The following is a 17,984-nucleotide window of genomic DNA, read 5'->3' as shown; positions in this document are numbered from 1 at the left end:
TTTGTATTTCCCTGATGAGGAGCGACGTTGAGCATCTTTTCATGTGCCTGTTGGCCATCCCGATGTCTTCTTTAGAGAAGTGTCTATTCATGTTTTCTGCCCATTTCTTCACTGGGTTATTTGTTTTTCGGGTGTGGAGTTTGGTGAGCTCTTTATAGATTTTGGATACTAGCCCTTTGTCCGATATGTCATTTGCAAATATCTTTTCCCATTCCGTTGGTTGCCTTTGAGTTTTGTTGGTTGTTTCCTTTGCTGTGCAGAAGCTTTTTATCTTCATAAGGTCCCAGTAGTTCATTTCTGCTTTTAATTCCTTTGCCTTTGGGGATGTGTCAAGTAAGAAATTGCTACAGCTGAGGTCAGAGAGGTCTTTTCCTGCTTTCTCCTCTAGGGTTTTGATGGTTTCCTGTCTCACATTCAGGTCCTTTATCCATTTTGAGTTTATTTTTGTGAATGGTGTGAGAAAGTGGTCTAGTTTCAACCTTCTGCATGTTGCTGTCCAGTTCTCTCAGCACCATTTGTTAAAGAGACTGTCTTTTTTCCATTGGATGTTCTTTCCTGCTTTGTCAAAGATGAGTTGGCCATACGTTTGTGGGTCTAGTTCTGGGGTTTCTATTCTATTCCATTGGTCTATGTGTCTGTTTTTGTGCCAATACCATGCTGTCTTGATGATGACAGCTTTGCAGTAGAGGCTAAAGTCTGGGATTGTGATGCCTCCTGCTTTGGTCTTCTTCTTCAAAATTACTTTGGCTATTTGGGGCCTTTTGTGGTTCCATATGAATTTTAGGATTGCTTGTTCTAGTTTCGAGAAGAATGCTGGTGCAATTTTGATTGGGATTGCATTGAATGTGTAGATAGCTTTGGGTAGTATTGACATTTTGACAATATTTATTCTTCCAATCCATGAGCAGGGAATGTCTTTCCATTTCTTTATATCTTCTTCAATTTCCTTCATAAGCTTTCTATACTTTTCAGCATACAGATCTTTTACATCTTTGGTTAGATTTATTCTAGGTATTTTATGCTTCTTGGTGCAATTGTGAACGGGATCAGTTTCTTTATTTGTCTTTCTGTTGCTTCATTGTTAGTGTATAAGAATGCAAATGATTTCTGTACATTGATTTTGTATCCTGCAACTTTGCTGAATTCATGTATCAGTTCTTTTGGTGGAGTCTATCAGATTTTCCATGTATAATATCATGTCATCTGCAAAAAGTGAAAGCTTAACTTCATCTTTGCCAATTTTTATGCCTTTGATTTCCTTTTGTTGTCTGATTGCTGATGCTAGAACTTCCAACACTATGTTAAACAACAGCGGTGAGAGTGGACATCCCTGTCGTGTTCCTGATCTCGGAAAAGGCTCTCAGTTTTTCCCCATTGAGGATGATGTTAGCTGTGGGCTTTTCATAAATGGCTTTTATGATGTGTAAGTATGTTCCTTCTATCCTGACTTTCTCGAGGGTTTTTATTAAGAAAGGTTGCTGAGTTTTGTCAAAGGCCTTTTCTGCATCGATTGACAGGATCATATGGTTCTTATCTTTTCTTTTATTAATGTAATGTATCACATTGATTCATTTGCGAATGTTGAACCAGCCCTGCATCCCAGGAATGAATCCCACTTGATCATGGTGAATAATTCTTTTTATATGCTGTTGAATTAGATTTGCTAGTATCTTATTGAGAACTTTTGCATCCATATTCATCAGGGATATTGGCCTGTAGTTCTCTTTTTTTACTGGGTCTCTGTCTGGTTTAGGAATCAAAGTAATGCTGGCTTCATAGAATGAGTCTGGAAGTTTTCCTTCCCTTTCTATTTTTTGGAATAGCTTGAGAAGGATAGGTATTATCTCTGCTTTAAACGTCTGGTAGAACTCCCCTGGGAAGCCATCTGGTCCTGGACTCTTATTTGTTGGGAGATTTTTGATGACTGATTCAATTTCTTCGCTGGCTATGGGTCTGTTCAAGCTTTCTACTTCCTCCTGATTGAGTTTTGGAAGCGTAGTACACACCTTTTAATAATATTTTGTTTTTCCAAACCATGGAAATGGAATGTCTTTCCATTTCTTTGTATAATCTTCAATTTCTCCCATCAATGTTTTTATAGTTTTCAGAGTACCTACCTGTACTCATCTCTTTGGTTAGGTTTATCCTTAGTTATTTTATTATTTTTGGCACAATTGTAAATGGGATTGTTTTCTTAATCTCTCTGCTGCTTCATTATTGGTGTATAGAAATGTAACAGATCTGTACATTGACTTTGTATCCTATGACTTTATTGAATTTATCAGTTTTAGCAGTTTCTAGTAGAATCTTTTGGTATTCTATAGTATCATGTTACTTGCAAATAGTGAAAGTTTTATTTCTTCCTTAACAACATGGATGTCATTTCTTTTTTCTTTTTTCTTTTTTTTGTCTGATGGCTGTGGCTAAGACTGCCAGTACTATGTTGAATGAAAGTGGTGAGAGTGGACATCTTTGTCTTGTTCCTGATCTTATGAGGCACTCAGTTCTTCCCCACGGAGTATGATGTTAGCTGTGTTTTTCATATAAGGTTGAGGTATGTTCCCTCTAAGCCTACTTTGTTAAGGATTTTTAGCAATGGATATTGTGCTTTGTCAAATGCTTTTTTTGCATCTACTGAAATGATCATATAGTTTCTATCCTTTCTCTTACTGATGTGATGTATCACATTGATTAATTTGCAAATATTGAATCACCTTTGTAACCCAAGAATAAATCCCACTTGATCATGATGAATAATTTTTTTAATGTATTGTTGGATTCAGTCTGATAACATTTTGCTGAGGTTTTTTGCATCTATGTTCATGAGAAATAGTGGCCTGTAGTTCTCTTTTTTTTTTTTTGTTGTGTCTTTATCTGGTTTTGGTATCAGGGTAATGCTGGTCTAATAGAATGAATTTGGAAATTTTCCTTCCTCTTCTATTTCTTGGAAAAGTTTGAGAAGAATAGGTATTAACTCTTCTTTAAATGTTTGGTAAAATTCACTGTGAAGCTATTTGGTCATGGAATTTTATTTGTTTGGAGTTTTTTGTTTTTTGTTTTTTGTTGTTTTTTTTTTTTACTACTGATTCAATTTCATTGCAGGTAATTGGTCTGTTCAAATTTTCTATTTCTTCCTGCTTCAGTTTTGGTAGGTTACAGGTTTCTAGGAATTTATCCATTTCTTCTAGGTTGTCCACGAGATAGTTTATTTTCTATAGGAGACATATTTAGACCTATACAAATTAAATATTTTGAAATGTAGATTATAGATTTGTGATCAGGAATAACATATAGCATTTCTCCATTTAAAAACTATTCTAGAGGTTGCTTATGGTGAATATAGTATAATGCATATACTTGTGGAATCACTATATTGTACATCTGGAGCTAATGTAACACTGCATGTCAATTATACTCAGAAATACCTACAAAAAACTAGTCTAGAGATTGGATCAAGATAGTGATAACTGCCTCACTTTTCCACCCAAAACTCCCAGAAATATGAGGAATTTTCAAGAGGAAATTCATAATAGTGTTAGAGAATTATTATATGTGGGCAAGAATTTTCATAAATGTTCTAAAAGAATGCAAAAAGAGGAACCCAAACCTAAAACACATAGAAGAATGTTGCCTCTACGTCCCTCTTCCCACAGCAGCAACCAGCTCAATAATATGCCCTGTATGGCTTTTCTCACTTCCCTGTCTCCCTCACTCTCCCCACTCATTGGCTCTGTTTCATGAAATCACCCCCTAGATAAACTTCTTACACTCCATTTTTTGTTTCAAGGCTCTGATATTGGAGGAATTCAGACAAGTTTTGGTGTTTCCCCAATATCTAGGACCTCAATTCTAACTTCCTTCCTTCTTTCCTTCCTTCTTTCTTTCTTTCCTTCCTCCTTCCCTCCATCCCTTCCTTCCTTCCTTCCTTCCTTCCTTCCTTCCTTCCTTCCTTCCTTCCTTCCTTCCTTCCTCTCTCCCTCCCTCTCACCCTTCCACCCTCCCTCTTGCCCTTCCACCCTCCCTCTCTTCCTTCCACTCGCTCTATCTCCCACCTTTCCTCTCTCAATCTCTCTCCAGATTTCACCCAGGATATTCACTATTAAACTCAGCACCATTACTTCAAGCCTATCTTTCCAACTTCTCACTTACCTCTTTGGGTGATGAAACTTGGGTTCATCCTTGACCTTCTCTTATCAGTCTGACATATCCACATAATTTCAAGCCAAGTCATTTGAACTTATCAAGTTAACTCTCATCCTTCCATGTCCTGCCCACTGCTGCCATATTGTTTCAGGTCATACAACCACATGCATGGATATTATAAAAGGTTCCAGACTGATATTCTGAGTTCCCCTCTCTCCTCTCTATAATTTATTACCCAGTCTTCCTGAAGCTCTGATCATAGTTCCACTCAAAAGGATTCTGTGGCATCATTGTCTATAGTACAAAATAAAGCCCCCTACAACTTGATGTCAACCTACCATTCCTCACAACTTCATCCATGTATCCCAAGAGCCATTCCAACTGACCTACTCATCATTCACTCTAAAAGTACCATGAGTTCCCACATCTGTGCCTTTTCCAACTCTGTTCCCTAAATCTGGAAAGCTCTGACTCATCATTCACTTTATTCAAAGCCTACATTGAGTCAAATATCACTTCTTCCAAGACCTTCATTGATTCTCCCAAGTAGAAACATTATCCCTTTTCTGATCTACTTTAGCATTTAGACTGTACTCTTTTTGGCACTCTTATCACTTGTTTTGAATTAGAGTATAATTTACATTAAAATGCATAAATCTTTAACTTGATGAATTTATCACCCTTGTAATCATCCACTTGGGTCAAGATATAGAACACTTCCAGCATCCAAGAAATTTCTTTGTGCCCCGTTCCAGTCAAAATCCCCTTCAACGGGTAATCTCTATTCTAAGACTGCCTTTTTTTTTTTTTTTAATTTCATATAAATGGAGCCATAGAAGATGCACTCTTTTGCATCTGGCTTCTTTCACCCAACATCACATCTCTGAGATTCATCCAGGTCACGCAAATCAGTTGTATGTCCTTCTTTTATTGCAGAGTAGTATTCCATCATAAGACTATACCACAATTTATCCAACCATTCCATTATAAGTGGACATTTCTCAGTGTTTTGCTATTACAATTAAGGCTTCTATGGATATTTTGTACGTGTCTTTTTTTGGACACAGGAACTCATTTCTCATCTTAGGAACAGAATTACTGGATCACAGGGTATTTGAGTGTTTAGGTTTTTTCTAAAGTGATTATACCAGCAATGTAAGAGAGTTCCAGTAGCTCCACATCCTTGTCAGCACTATTATTGTCAGAATTTTTTTTAGCCCTTCTGGTGACTATGCTTTCATTTCCATATAAATTACAACCACAAACAACAACATTTACAGAGTGCTTAACAGACTGCAAACTTTTTAAATGTGTAACATCTCAGTGAATATTACAGTCCTATAAGCAAGTAGGGAGAGTCCCATCATTATTCCCATTTTATAAATGAGAAAACAAAGGCTCAGAGAAGTTAAGCAGCTTGCCCAGGGCCATGATGCAGGATGTAGCAGAGGCTCTGCATCTGATACATCCACTTGTTACAGGGTTTATACTTATTTGGGTACATGCTTTATCTCTGCTAGTTTACTAACAGTTTTTAAGGTTAGGTCTTATTTTTAATTTATTTCTGTTTAATAAATGAATAAATGAACCTAAGAATAAAATTTAAATTTCTGTCTATGCAGAAAAACTTTACAATGGTTGGTTATGGTAACAATAAATAAACACCACAATTTGTTATCTGAATCACAAAGGATGGTATTTCAGGAACACAGACACACAAATATCCAAACATTTAGCTCCATTTAATAACTTTCTTAAAATGTTGAAGGATTCAAAAAAAATTTAAATCCTCTCTTTGAAGGACTATTTTAAACTCATTTACTATTAACTCATTAACTAGTAACCACACCAAACATATTGCAAATATTTGATTACTAAATCAACCAGATTTCAGTTTTATATTTTGCACAGAGAACATAAAGGTTGTCACTTTTATAGGTGAAGATGACGTATACATATGTGACATATACATATTTCCCTATGTCTAAGCTAACAAATATGCATGGAATAGTAAAGAAAAGAAATACCAATACAACTGTATACACATATGTCTACATTCAGCAGCTTTGGGTAGTTTATTAAAACATTATTTGAGGGGCGCCTGGGTGGCGCAGTCGGTTAAGCGTCCGACTTCAGCCAGGTCATGATCTCGCGGTCTGTGAGTTCGAGCCCCGCGTCGGGCTCTGGGCTGATGGCTCGGAGCCTGGAGCCTGTTTCCGATTCTGTGTCTCCCTCTCTCTCTGCCCCTCCCCCGTTCATGCTCTGTCTCTCTCTGTCCCAAAAATAAATAAAAAACGTTGAAAAAAAAAAAATTAAAAAATAAATAAATAAATAAATAAATAAAACATTATTTGATATTCTTTTATCATTGTTTCTTAGGAAAGTTTAACATCATTCAGAAAATTTTTATGAGTTGTCAATAAATCAGTAGCTATTTGTATCATGGAGCATGTGTTTATTTTTTTTTTGTTTTGTTTTCTACCTCTGTATTTTCTTTTTTCTCCTATGAAATTTATTGTCAAATTGGTTTCCATACAACACCCAGTGTCGAGCATGTGTTTAGAAGATACATGGCAAAGCTCAGTATAATCTGGTCACTTTTTATGCATCCAGAAACCATAGGAAACAAATGTGAGCTATCTGACATCCATGGGTAGCCAGACCTTGATGTATTCTATAAATTTCAACCTTTGTTCAAGAATGTTATCACATGTTTCACCCAGTCCTAAGTTGAAGGCTAACAGGGACAACTCCGAGTATCTGCTTTTGTCTATGTGTGTTCCTCTTTTCAAATGTGGTCATGCCATTTTGTATATCTATAAAACATCCAAAAATTATTACTTTTGACATATAAGAAATATAATTAAAAGTTTTAAAATACATGTTAAGGCAGAGATTATAATTGCAAGTTACAGACAACTGAACTCATAAAACATACTTTGACCTTCTGTATCAGATATTTCACATCAAAACTGACTTGGTCTAAATATTTATCTCTCTAAGTCCCAAGAATAACTTTTGCCTCAATTACTCAGCTCATGTTGGGATGTGAACACAGCTAACTTGTGCACTGACACATTCTCAGTTGATTGTGCAATTCATTTAGAGCATGCTAGGTATTTATAGTTCAAGCCTGTTGTAAAATATAATAAATTCATAGCATGCTAAAGGTATCTGAGAATCACTTGTAAACACAGGAGATGATCAGATAAATGAGAATGTGTTTAATACAACTTTGTCTTGTATTCAAGGCCAACTTGATTTCTAGAACAACAGCAAAAAAGGCTATTCAAGTAAATCTTTTATATTGAATCATTCAACAGTTTCTTCATGGAAAAGCATATTGCAGATGTTTAACTACAGTCATTTACCTTTCACGATTGCTTCCTTTCATTCTACCCCCCAAAATTCATTTTTCAGGTTCAGACATGACTGTTAAAATCATGTCCCTCAGTAACAAATGAACATACCTTTCATGCATGTAGTCAACTCCTAGCAACAGCTGGATAAACCATTCGATTATCTGACTTTCCGGAAAGGTTTTTCCAGCTTCTTTATATTCCTGAATTTTACAGTCCAGATCTCGGCCCTGAAACATAGTAGCATAATTTTTCATGTTTTTCTTTCAGTTAAGATTTTAAAATCAAGCTCTCTCTACAATAATTAATATATAACAATCACTGTTTATCACAAGAAAGTGAGGGCACATTGCCACTTTGAACTATCACTGACAGAGTCTCTCCTTGGCCGAACTCTCGCCAGGCTCCTTTGAGCTCTCTTCTCAACTAGGCCACACCCTTGGCTTATAAAGACTTGAATAAATACTAACACACTTCTAATAGCTCAAGGCCACATCCCCAGGATGACCCTAGTCTTCCTTAAAGTGCCTGCCTAAGAAAACTTACAGCTGCCAAAAGAATTTACTGTTTGTTCCTGCCCGCATCTCGAGATAGGGATCCCTGTCTCCTGGTTTCTGTGGAAGGGTAGGGACCTAATTTCAACTACTGCCAGTTAGCAAACCCAGATACATATGAACCAACTGCCCTCCTGCCTTCTCAGCGTTTCCCCTCCATGACTGTTCAGGTTCCCACTGTTTTCTCCCTTCTTCCAGTCTCACTATTTATCGTCCAGGCACTTCTGCACATATCAGAATATGTGCACAACAACAAGAGGTCAGCTCTTTCCCTGAGTGCCAGTTACCACACAAACTGTTTTCACCACTTTAAGTAATGCCCGCTGTGTTTATCTTTGACATCACTCAAGGACAAAACCCTTCTAAAAGGTTTTATTTTATTATGTTACTTAAATATTACCTAAAATGTATTACATTACATCACATATTTACATGTGTCCACATAAAACTAGGAATGACTTTTCTTATGCTTAGAGTTTTATACAACTATAGAAGCCTGACATATATACAAAGTAAAAATAGAAAGCCAAAATTAAAAATGAATGCTAAAACTAAAATGAATGCTATTAATTTAATATCAAGTGATGATGTTTTGGTGAAACTAAATCAGTCCTTATGTTGTGCATATGGCACTGGCTGCTGGAGTTCAGATTCTTTTCAGTTTGGCATGTCCAGACTAACATGTGTTTGGGATGACTTAACTCTCCTTTTGTCTATTGAACTACAGTAAAATTCCCAGGAATACAGCAACTGTTGATTTAGGTGGGGTCCAAACACATCATTTAAACATTTAGTCAGTCTGTCCTACTGCTCACTGGTGATAAAAAGAATAATCCTCGGTGCCAAAAATGAATCATGATCACAGTGACAAACATCTAAAGTTACCTAGCAGAGTCTGATATAAGGCCCTTTCTGATTGTGCTAATATTAATGTATTTCAACTACCATAGAAATGAATACACAAAATGTTAAATTCTCTCAGAGAAGCCCTATACCTGATCCCTTTTACCTTAAAACACTGAACAATTAAAAACAATTCAGGAAGTGTTTCTCTGAAAACAAGGAGGAGTGAAATGCAAGTGTTTAGGATATGCCAACAACACAGCCCCACGAGAGAAGAGAGGTACAAGCCATGTCCCTAAGGAACATAAGGGCCAAACCTTAAGCTACTTACAGACTATGCCTGACAGAGTTTTCATTGTTAAATGCAAAGGAAAAGCATTTATAAGCAAAGAAACAACCAAAGGGAAATTACTTTTAATCAAACAACATTAGGTCAACCAATTGACTCGCTTGTAATGATTTTTTTATTTCCTTTCAGTGCAATATACAAATAATTTGCCTCCCATATTCTCACCTTCCACAAGGGCATGACAAACGAGAAGGGGCATATCAAACCTTCCGCTTGTATCCTAGGTCACATTTAATTTCCTGCTGGATTTTCTGGGCTAAGGAGATCAAAGCTTGTTGGAATTCAAAAATACAGTGAATTGAATATTTGACTCCTTGTCAAAAGACTATCATTTTCTTCTTTCTCCAAACCTACCTTTCTTTATATCCCCTCTCTTTTTAATCCTAGAGTTTATCAAAGTTCTATTGGATCATACAAGCTGTACTATCATAAGGTTTCTATAAGTTGCACAAAACATTTTTTGACAATAGAATATTACAACTTCCTGTGAAGTAGACACGAAAGCCCTTCAGATGAAAGTAAGCTACCAATGTATATATATATATATTTCCAATCCAGGCTCTTCTATCCAAGAGGACTCTAGCAAAACCTCTCTCTCTCTCACACGCACACCTCCACACCCCCACATACTAATTTCTTTTTTTTTGAATATTAATTTTTTATTTGCAATGATAATGATAAGAATACTAATTTCCTGAGAGCACAGCATCATGACATAAGCATAATTCTTTTATTTATTTATTTATTTATTTATTTTTTATTTTTTAATATATGAAATTTACTGTCAAATGGGTTTCCATACAACACCCAGTGCTCATCCCAAAAGGTGCCCTCCTCAATACCCATCACCCACCCTCCCCTCCCTCCCACCCCCCATTAACCCTCAGTTTGTTCTCAGTTTTTAACAGTCTCTTATGCTTTGGCTCTCTCCCACTCTAACCTCTTTTTTTTTTTTTTTCCTTCCCCTCCCCCATGGGTTTCTGTTACGTTTCTCAGGATCCACATAAGAGTGAAACCATATGGTATCTGTCTTTCTCTGTATGGCTTATTTCACTTAGCATCACACTCTCCAGTTCCATCCACGTTGCTACAAAAGGCCATATTTCATTTTTTCTCATTGCCACGTAGTATTCCATTGTGTATATAAACCACAATTTCTTTATCCATTCATCAGTTGATGGACATTTAGGCTCTTTCCATCATTTGGCTATTGTTGAGAGTGCTGCTATAAACATTGGGGTACAAGTGCCCCTATGCATCAGTACTCCTGTATCCCTTGGATAAATTCCTAGCAGTGCTATTGCTGGGTCATAGGGTAGGTCTATTTTTAATTTTCTGAGGAACCTCCACACTGCTTTCCAGAGCAGCTGCACCAATTTGCATTCCCAACAACAGTGCAAGAGGGTTCCTGTTTCTCCACATCCTCTCCAGCATCTATAGTCTCCTGATTTCTTCATTTTGGCCACTCTGACTGGCGTGAGGTGATATCTGAGTGTGGTTTTGATTTGTATTTCCCTGATAAGGAGCGACGTTGAGCATCTTTTCATGTGCCTGTTGGCCATCCGGATGTCTTCTTTAGAGAAGTGTCTATTCATGTTTTCTGTCCATTTCTTCACTGGGTTATTTGTTTTTCGGGTGTGGAGTTTGATGAGTTCTTTATAGATTTTGGATAATAGCCCTTTGTCCAATAGGTCATTTGCAAATATCTTTTCCCATTCCGTTGGTTGCCTTTGAGTTTTGTTGGTTGTTTCCTTTGCTGTGCAGAAGCTTTTTATCTTCATAAGGTCCCAGTAATTCACTTTTGCTTTTAATTCCCTTGCCTTTGGGGATGTGCCGAGTAAGAGATTGCTACGGCTGAGGTCAGAGAGGTCTTTTCCTGCTTTCTCCTCTAAGGTTTTGATGGTTTCCTGTCTCACATTCAGGTCCTTTATCCATTTTGAGTTTATTTTTGTGAATGGTGTGAGAAAGTGGTCTAGTTTCAACCTTCTGCATGTTGCTGTCCAGTTCTCCCAGCACCATTTGTTAAAGAGACTGTCTTTTTTCCATTGGATGTTCTTTCCTGCTTTGTCAAAGATGAGTTGGCCATACGTTTGTGGGTCTAGTTCTGGGGTTTCTATTCTATTCCATTGGTCTATGTGTCTGTTTTTATGCCAATACTATGCTGTCTTGATGATTACAGCTTTGTAGTAGAGGCTAAAGTCTGGGATTCCCACATACTAATTTTAAAACAAAAAGCAAGATACCCTTTCAATATCCCATTTAGATTCTCTGAATATGATCAAATATCTCCACTGTCAGAAAGATAATTATATATGTTGCTGTGTCCTTCCTTAATAGCTTCAGATGAGGAGTGATGGATGGATGGATGGATGGGTAGAAGGAAGGAAGGAAGGAAGGAAGGAAGGAAGGAAGGAAGGAAGAAGGAAAGAAAAAAGAAAAACTTGCCTTATAGAAATATAATCCAACCCAATGTTTCTTACTTTAGAAAGGTCATACAAAAGTACAATTGTCCCTATGAAAACAGACTTTGCATATGTAATTGTCTACCCCAATTGTAATAACACTAAAATTTGGAAAAATTCATGTGTTAAAATAGCATTCCTTTCAAGAATTTATCCCAAATAAATTATATAAATGTGAATGTTTTACACATTTGTATCAGCTTTGGTATTGCTTTCTTTGTGAGTGAGTAGAATTATGTCCTTTGTGAGTTATCTTGCCATGACAGGAGCACACTCCCTGGGTGACATTTATTGTTAGTCTGACAATTACCTCCTAATGCTCTCTCCTCAAGTGGTAACTGAAACTTGCTTATTTGTTTCCTGCATTGATATTAAGTATGTGCACGATTTCTGGTGACTATATATATATATATATATATATATATATATATATACACACACACACATATATATGATTTCTGGTGACTATATATATATATACATATATACATACATATATACATATATCTACATATATATACATATATACATATATCTACATATATACATATATATATACATATATATCTACATATATACATATATATCTACATATATACATATATATACATATATACATATATATACATATATACATATATATACATATATACATATATATATATATATATATTTAGACTATTAAAAAAGAAAAAGAAATAGGGCCTTCAATAGTAGGCCTCAAAGTGAAATGCCAAAAGGATCAAGCTCCCCCTCGCTCTCTGAGTAGAACCATAAGAAGGAAAACTGAACCAGTTCCTAACATTAAGCAAGGAACCTGTTTAGTTGACAAGAAAATAGAACACCAAAAAATTAATCAGAGAGCTGGGCCTCATGCTCATCAAGTTACTACCCCTACAATTTTCATTTTGTACGTTTATCTCTAAGAAACATTATTTGCTTTGTATGTACTTTGTTCTTTAATAAATACTCTGTAGATTATTTTCTTAGGATTTAAATTAGGTAATCAAGTCCCTCAAAGATAAAGATAAAAAATTATGCTTTTATATCACAACCAAAGAAATATATTTTTTGTGAAGCAGATGGATTTTGAAATATGAATATGGAAAGCATTTATGACTTTCTTTCTCTAAGCCATCTTCCAAGTAAAAATCAAATGTTTTTGATAAAATGTCTTACCTCAGTTTAAGTTCTTATTACACTATCTACAGGCTCATTGTTTTCTCAACTTTGTCTTTGAGAAATATTTAATGATGACTTTTATTGCTAAGAAAAACTTTAGTGAAGAATATTGACTTTTACTTAAACCAATATTAATGTTGCCTCAAGTCTATATTGCTCACAGAAAATGCTCTTTCAGTAATATCACCCCTTGAAAGTTACAAATAAAGCCTTGATGTTAACTTCTGAAGTTTTGAAAATCTGTAACCCAAAATGTACCATTTGCTGGGTTACTGGACTCTCCTCCCTCCCCCAGCCCAATTAGCCAACATCAGATTGACTTTGAAATGCCAAGACCTTGAAGGAATGAAGAACAACTCAAATACAGTGTCTAAACTCCATCTTTGATTCCATTAAAAAGTTTTAAATCCTAAAAGCATTTAATTAAAAAAAATTAATCCCTGTTTTTTTTTTAAGTCTTCAACAGAAGCACTTACAACCAGTTTAAAAAGCCAAAGTAGAACATTCTCAGAAGTCTGAATACAACAAAACTGCAATGCCCAGAGCATATACAAAGCATGAAATAATCTCTGGATTCTAGGGTTGGGAGGAGCTTGAAAAACTGTTCTGCCCTACTTCATTTTAAAATTAAAAAGTTGCTCCTTATTAAGTCATTTGGTTGACATCTTCAATGCTGCTCTCTAACACCCCACATCACCTTTCAATAAGCTTCTAATACATCCTTCCAGTGGACTTCAAATTTTAGCAGGCATCAGGATCATCCATGTTTCTTGTTTAAAATGCATATTCCTGGACCGCATCCACAGACACTCTGATTTAGTAAGTCTGGAGATGACAAAGCAATCTCTATTTTTAAACAAGTATCCTAAGTGACTCTGGGACAGGTAGTCCATGGACCACATTTTAACAAATGTTGCTAGATAATAACACAAATGGGCCATACACTTAATATTTCACCCATCAGTGGCAACATTTGGTCCAACAGTTTGAAAAATTCCAAAGGAAAAAGATGTACTTCGGACAGGGCTGAATAAGAATCTTTTTATAATGACATATTTTTTCAAAAACACCAATAAATGGAGGTGGAGGGGGTGTGAAGATCATCTGTCGTTATGTTGTAGAACCTGAAGACATTCCCTTGGCATTTTGGAAGTGCACTGCAATGGAGTGCAAAAAAGTGGAGGAAATGGTAGGCCACACCATGCTCTTAAAAGCAAAATAAGAAAACTCGGTTTCTAAATAGGTACTAAATAATGCCATGTAGTATCATGATGTTCAAGTCTGATAATACAAATGAGAATTCCTGGGTTTGGCTGCTAATTTCTTTTTCCAAATTCTTTTAGAGTAAGTGTTCTTCCTGGTGATAGAAATGTACATGAATAAAAATAAAATAGAACTTATCTTTATCTCAAGTAACATGAAATGCTTTCTTCTATAAATCACTGGGTTGCTTTTAAAATAAACTATTTGAAGTGGGTTATTCCATTTTTGAATACTTATATTTATATTTATATAAAGTCATATGTCAGTTAAAGCCACACCCCAAACGCTGTAAATTCTAATGGATTTATGAATTGCTTTGTATTAGTGTATTAAGACACATCTTTTAAATAAAACTAATTTTGCTTTTCAATTTTTACATTAACAATTTTAAGTAAAAATTTGTGGCCTTCCTTTTTTTTTTTTTTAATTTGTATTTTAAGTAGGCTCCACACCCAAATGGGGCTGGAACCCATGACCCTGAGACCAAGAGTTGCATGCTCCACTGACTGAACCAGCCAGACACACCTCAGTGGCCTTACTTTTTAACTTTGTTGTTAAAAGGTTAAAATATATCTCGGCTTAAACAAAGAAAGTAAATAGAACAAATCAGATTAATTAATTAAAAATCATGAGTAGATCCGTTCAGGTATATAAAATCAGACCCTCGGACCGCCTGGATGGCTCAGTGGGTTAAGCGTCTGACTTGAGCTCAGGTCATGATCTCACGGTTGGTGAGCTTGAGCCCTGCGTCGGGCTCAGAGCCTGGAGTCTGCTTCAGATTCTGTCCCCTTCTCTCTGCCCCTTCCCCGCTCACACTCTATCTCTGTCTCTCTCTCTCTCCCATATATAAATAAACATTAAAAAATAATTTTAAAAATCAAACACTCACATGATTTACAGTCCTCCCTAACTGCCACAGAACTGACACAGACCAAATTCAGGAAGGCCTACCTTCTCCAGGATGGAACTGCCCAGAAAAACCAGAGAGGCCTGATAGGATATACCTTTCTAAAGATAATGTTTAGTTCTTTCAATCAGCAGCAATCCCAGGAAAGCAGGCCATTGAAGACAGCCGTGATAACCCAGAGCTCATACTGGGAAGGATGGTGCTATAGACTGAATGTTTGTATCTCCCCAAAATACCTATGTAGAAATCCTACCCCACCTCAGTGTGATAGTATTAGGGGGTGGGGACTTTGGGATATGATTAGATCATAAGGGTGGAGGCCTCATGAATAAAATTAGTGTCTTTATAAAAGAGACCCCAGAGAACTCCCTCACCTCTTCTTTTTTTCTTTGAGAGAGAGAGGGAAAGAGAACGTGGGCACGCATGCGTGTGCGTACACACATGCACACACACACAAGCTGGGGAGGAGCAGAGGGACAGGAAAAGAAAGAATCTTAAGCACGCTCCACACCCAGCCCAGAGCCTGACATGAGGCTCAATCTCACAACCAACTATGAGATCACGACGAGCCGAAATCAAGAGTTGGACACTTAACCGACTAAGCCAGCCAGACACCCCTCGCTCACCTCTTCTAGCATGTGAGGACACAGCAAGACGATGACCATTTATGAACCAGGAATCCAGTCTTCACCAGACATTGAACCTGCTGGAATCGTGATTTCAGACTTCCAGCCTTCAGAACCGTGAGAAATAAATTTCTGTTGTTTATAAGCCACCGGGTCTATGGTATATTGTTATAGCAGCCTGAATGGACTAAGACAGATGGTCATGAATCAATGTCACAATAATCAATAACCTACGAGTCTCCCTCAACTGTAACAAAACAATTTGGATGTTAGTGGCCCCAGACAGAGCTTCAGGACAATAAGCAGTGGCTTTAAAAGGACAGAAAAAGATTTTTCTTTAATTGCAGACTCAACGCATACCCAGTATTATGAAGGTACAAGGACTCTCTGAGAGCTGAGAGCTAGTAAGCCTGATTGCTACATGTCATTGCCAAATTCACTACTGACACTTACTAGAAGTTCAAGATTGTTAAAACTCAGCCTACTTACTTCGTTTATTTAAATAGTTTTAAATAAATAAGAAACATAAGAGAAAATTTCAAATTTTCTTTTGTACAGTACAAATAAATCTTTGGCAAGTACTTGCTTGAAAGTTGCTATCAGACTCATTAGTGTTTAAGAATTTGCATGTTTCCTCCTTCTGGCATGAATCATACTAAAGGTTACAAGTCAAACTCAGAGTTAAAAATGAGCCTGCCTTCCAGAAAACAACTGGAAAGGGGAGAGGGGAGCAACAATGAAATAATGAATGATTATAAATAACAACTTCCATTACTGGCAGTCTACTAGGTGCAAGGTTCTGAGAGCCATTTTTTCAATATTCATTATTTCAAATCCCTAAAAAAAACTAACAAAAGAGGTGTTGATACACTATCTTAATAGCAGGAAAAGGATCACAGAAATGAAATAACTTCCTTAAGGAAACAGACCAAGATCTGAACACAAGTCAGTGTAATGACAAAGTCCACACACTTTCCACTATTTCAAGCCCTACCTAGTCTCCTACTGAGAGACGTAAAATACTTAATAACATCATCATCATCATATTAAAATATGTATGTGTGTACAAACCGATATACTTGTGTTTTTGTGTTTATGTATAAAAACAAAGATAAAGATACCGAGTGTAAGTGAGAAAAAGCCAAGAAAAGGAAATGCACGCATATATATATACATATATATATATATATATATATATATATATATATGTACATATACACACACACACACACACACACACACACATGAATTGTGAGATGATTACCACATTCAAGTTAACTGACACATCCAATACTTCACATAGTTATCTTTTTTTTTTTTTTTTTTTTTTTGGTGGTGGTGTGAGCACTTGAGATCTACTCTCTTGGCAAATTTCAGGTATACAGTACAGTATTGTAAGCTATGTCCCTGTGCCCAGAACTATATTCTAGATTCCCACATCTTGTTCATCTTATAACTGGAAGTTTTCATTTTGTATAATTTACATAGGCTTGATTAGTGTAGCTATGTAGAAATTTGTGCTTAGGGCCACAATTTGAAACATGTTTGGTTAACATTGTTGGTATGAGCAATAAAACAACCAATGTCTTCTAATTCATGTCCATGTACAGGTAGATAATTACATGCTTGGGGAGGTAGGAACCATGGACTATTTGGTTGACTCTCTTAAATATTAAGGAAGGAATTAGAGCGATCCAAATAAAAGAAAAAAAAAAAAAAAAAGGAGCAATTTTCCCAATACCCCTGGTCCTCGTTCTGCCCTAGATGAAATTCAGTATTCTAGCCATGTGACTGCCAGAAAATCACTCCACCTCTCTGGGGTCCTGTTTCCTCATCTATAAAATAAAATTAATTAATAAGAATCTACCTCTCCTTGAAAAAGGATAAGGGCACATTAAGAGGACACAAGAGCCAACCTGAAGGAACCCCAACAGCTAAAGTTGGAACGGTTTGAACAACAAAACAAAAATGACAGTATTGGGTTATAACCCATAGAATAAAAGAAACATTCATGAGTTCATGCTGATATAAATAAATAATTGAATACATAAATGGGAAAGGGACAGTAGAACAGCTCTTCCTTATAAGAGAATCCCAATTAGTAAATACAGAAAGAATGAGGGAAATACATAATCACCATTAACAAAATATCACAGTATAAAGTACTCCAGGCAACCCTTACTGAAAGATGCTAAAATCTGTGGGTGAAAGTTTGAGGAAAAACAGGATATTAGCATAGTCTCAAAATATTTTTCCCAAGATACTTACCCATTACAAAAAAAGAAAATAGTAACAC

General features: G+C 36.2%; 1 protein-coding gene across 11 annotated transcripts in view; it reads right to left on the bottom strand.

Annotated features, from left to right (window-relative positions):
* NEK11 (NIMA related kinase 11) overlaps nucleotides 1-17,984 on the bottom strand; it is a 288,025-nt gene that overhangs the window by 217,710 nt on the left and 52,331 nt on the right. For all 11 annotated transcript variants that reach the window (XM_058729881.1, XM_058729887.1, XM_058729882.1 and 8 more), the window contains exon 4: nucleotides 7,614-7,732. In XM_058729881.1, the coding sequence (XP_058585864.1) occupies nucleotides 7,614-7,732 (119 nt within the window). The remainder of the gene's footprint in view (nucleotides 1-7,613; nucleotides 7,733-17,984) is intronic.

This window comes from Neofelis nebulosa, chromosome 5, assembly GCF_028018385.1.
Source record: "Neofelis nebulosa isolate mNeoNeb1 chromosome 5, mNeoNeb1.pri, whole genome shotgun sequence".
Lineage (NCBI taxonomy): Eukaryota > Metazoa > Chordata > Mammalia > Carnivora > Felidae > Neofelis > Neofelis nebulosa.
This window is presented reverse-complemented; position numbering and strand designations above follow the sequence as displayed.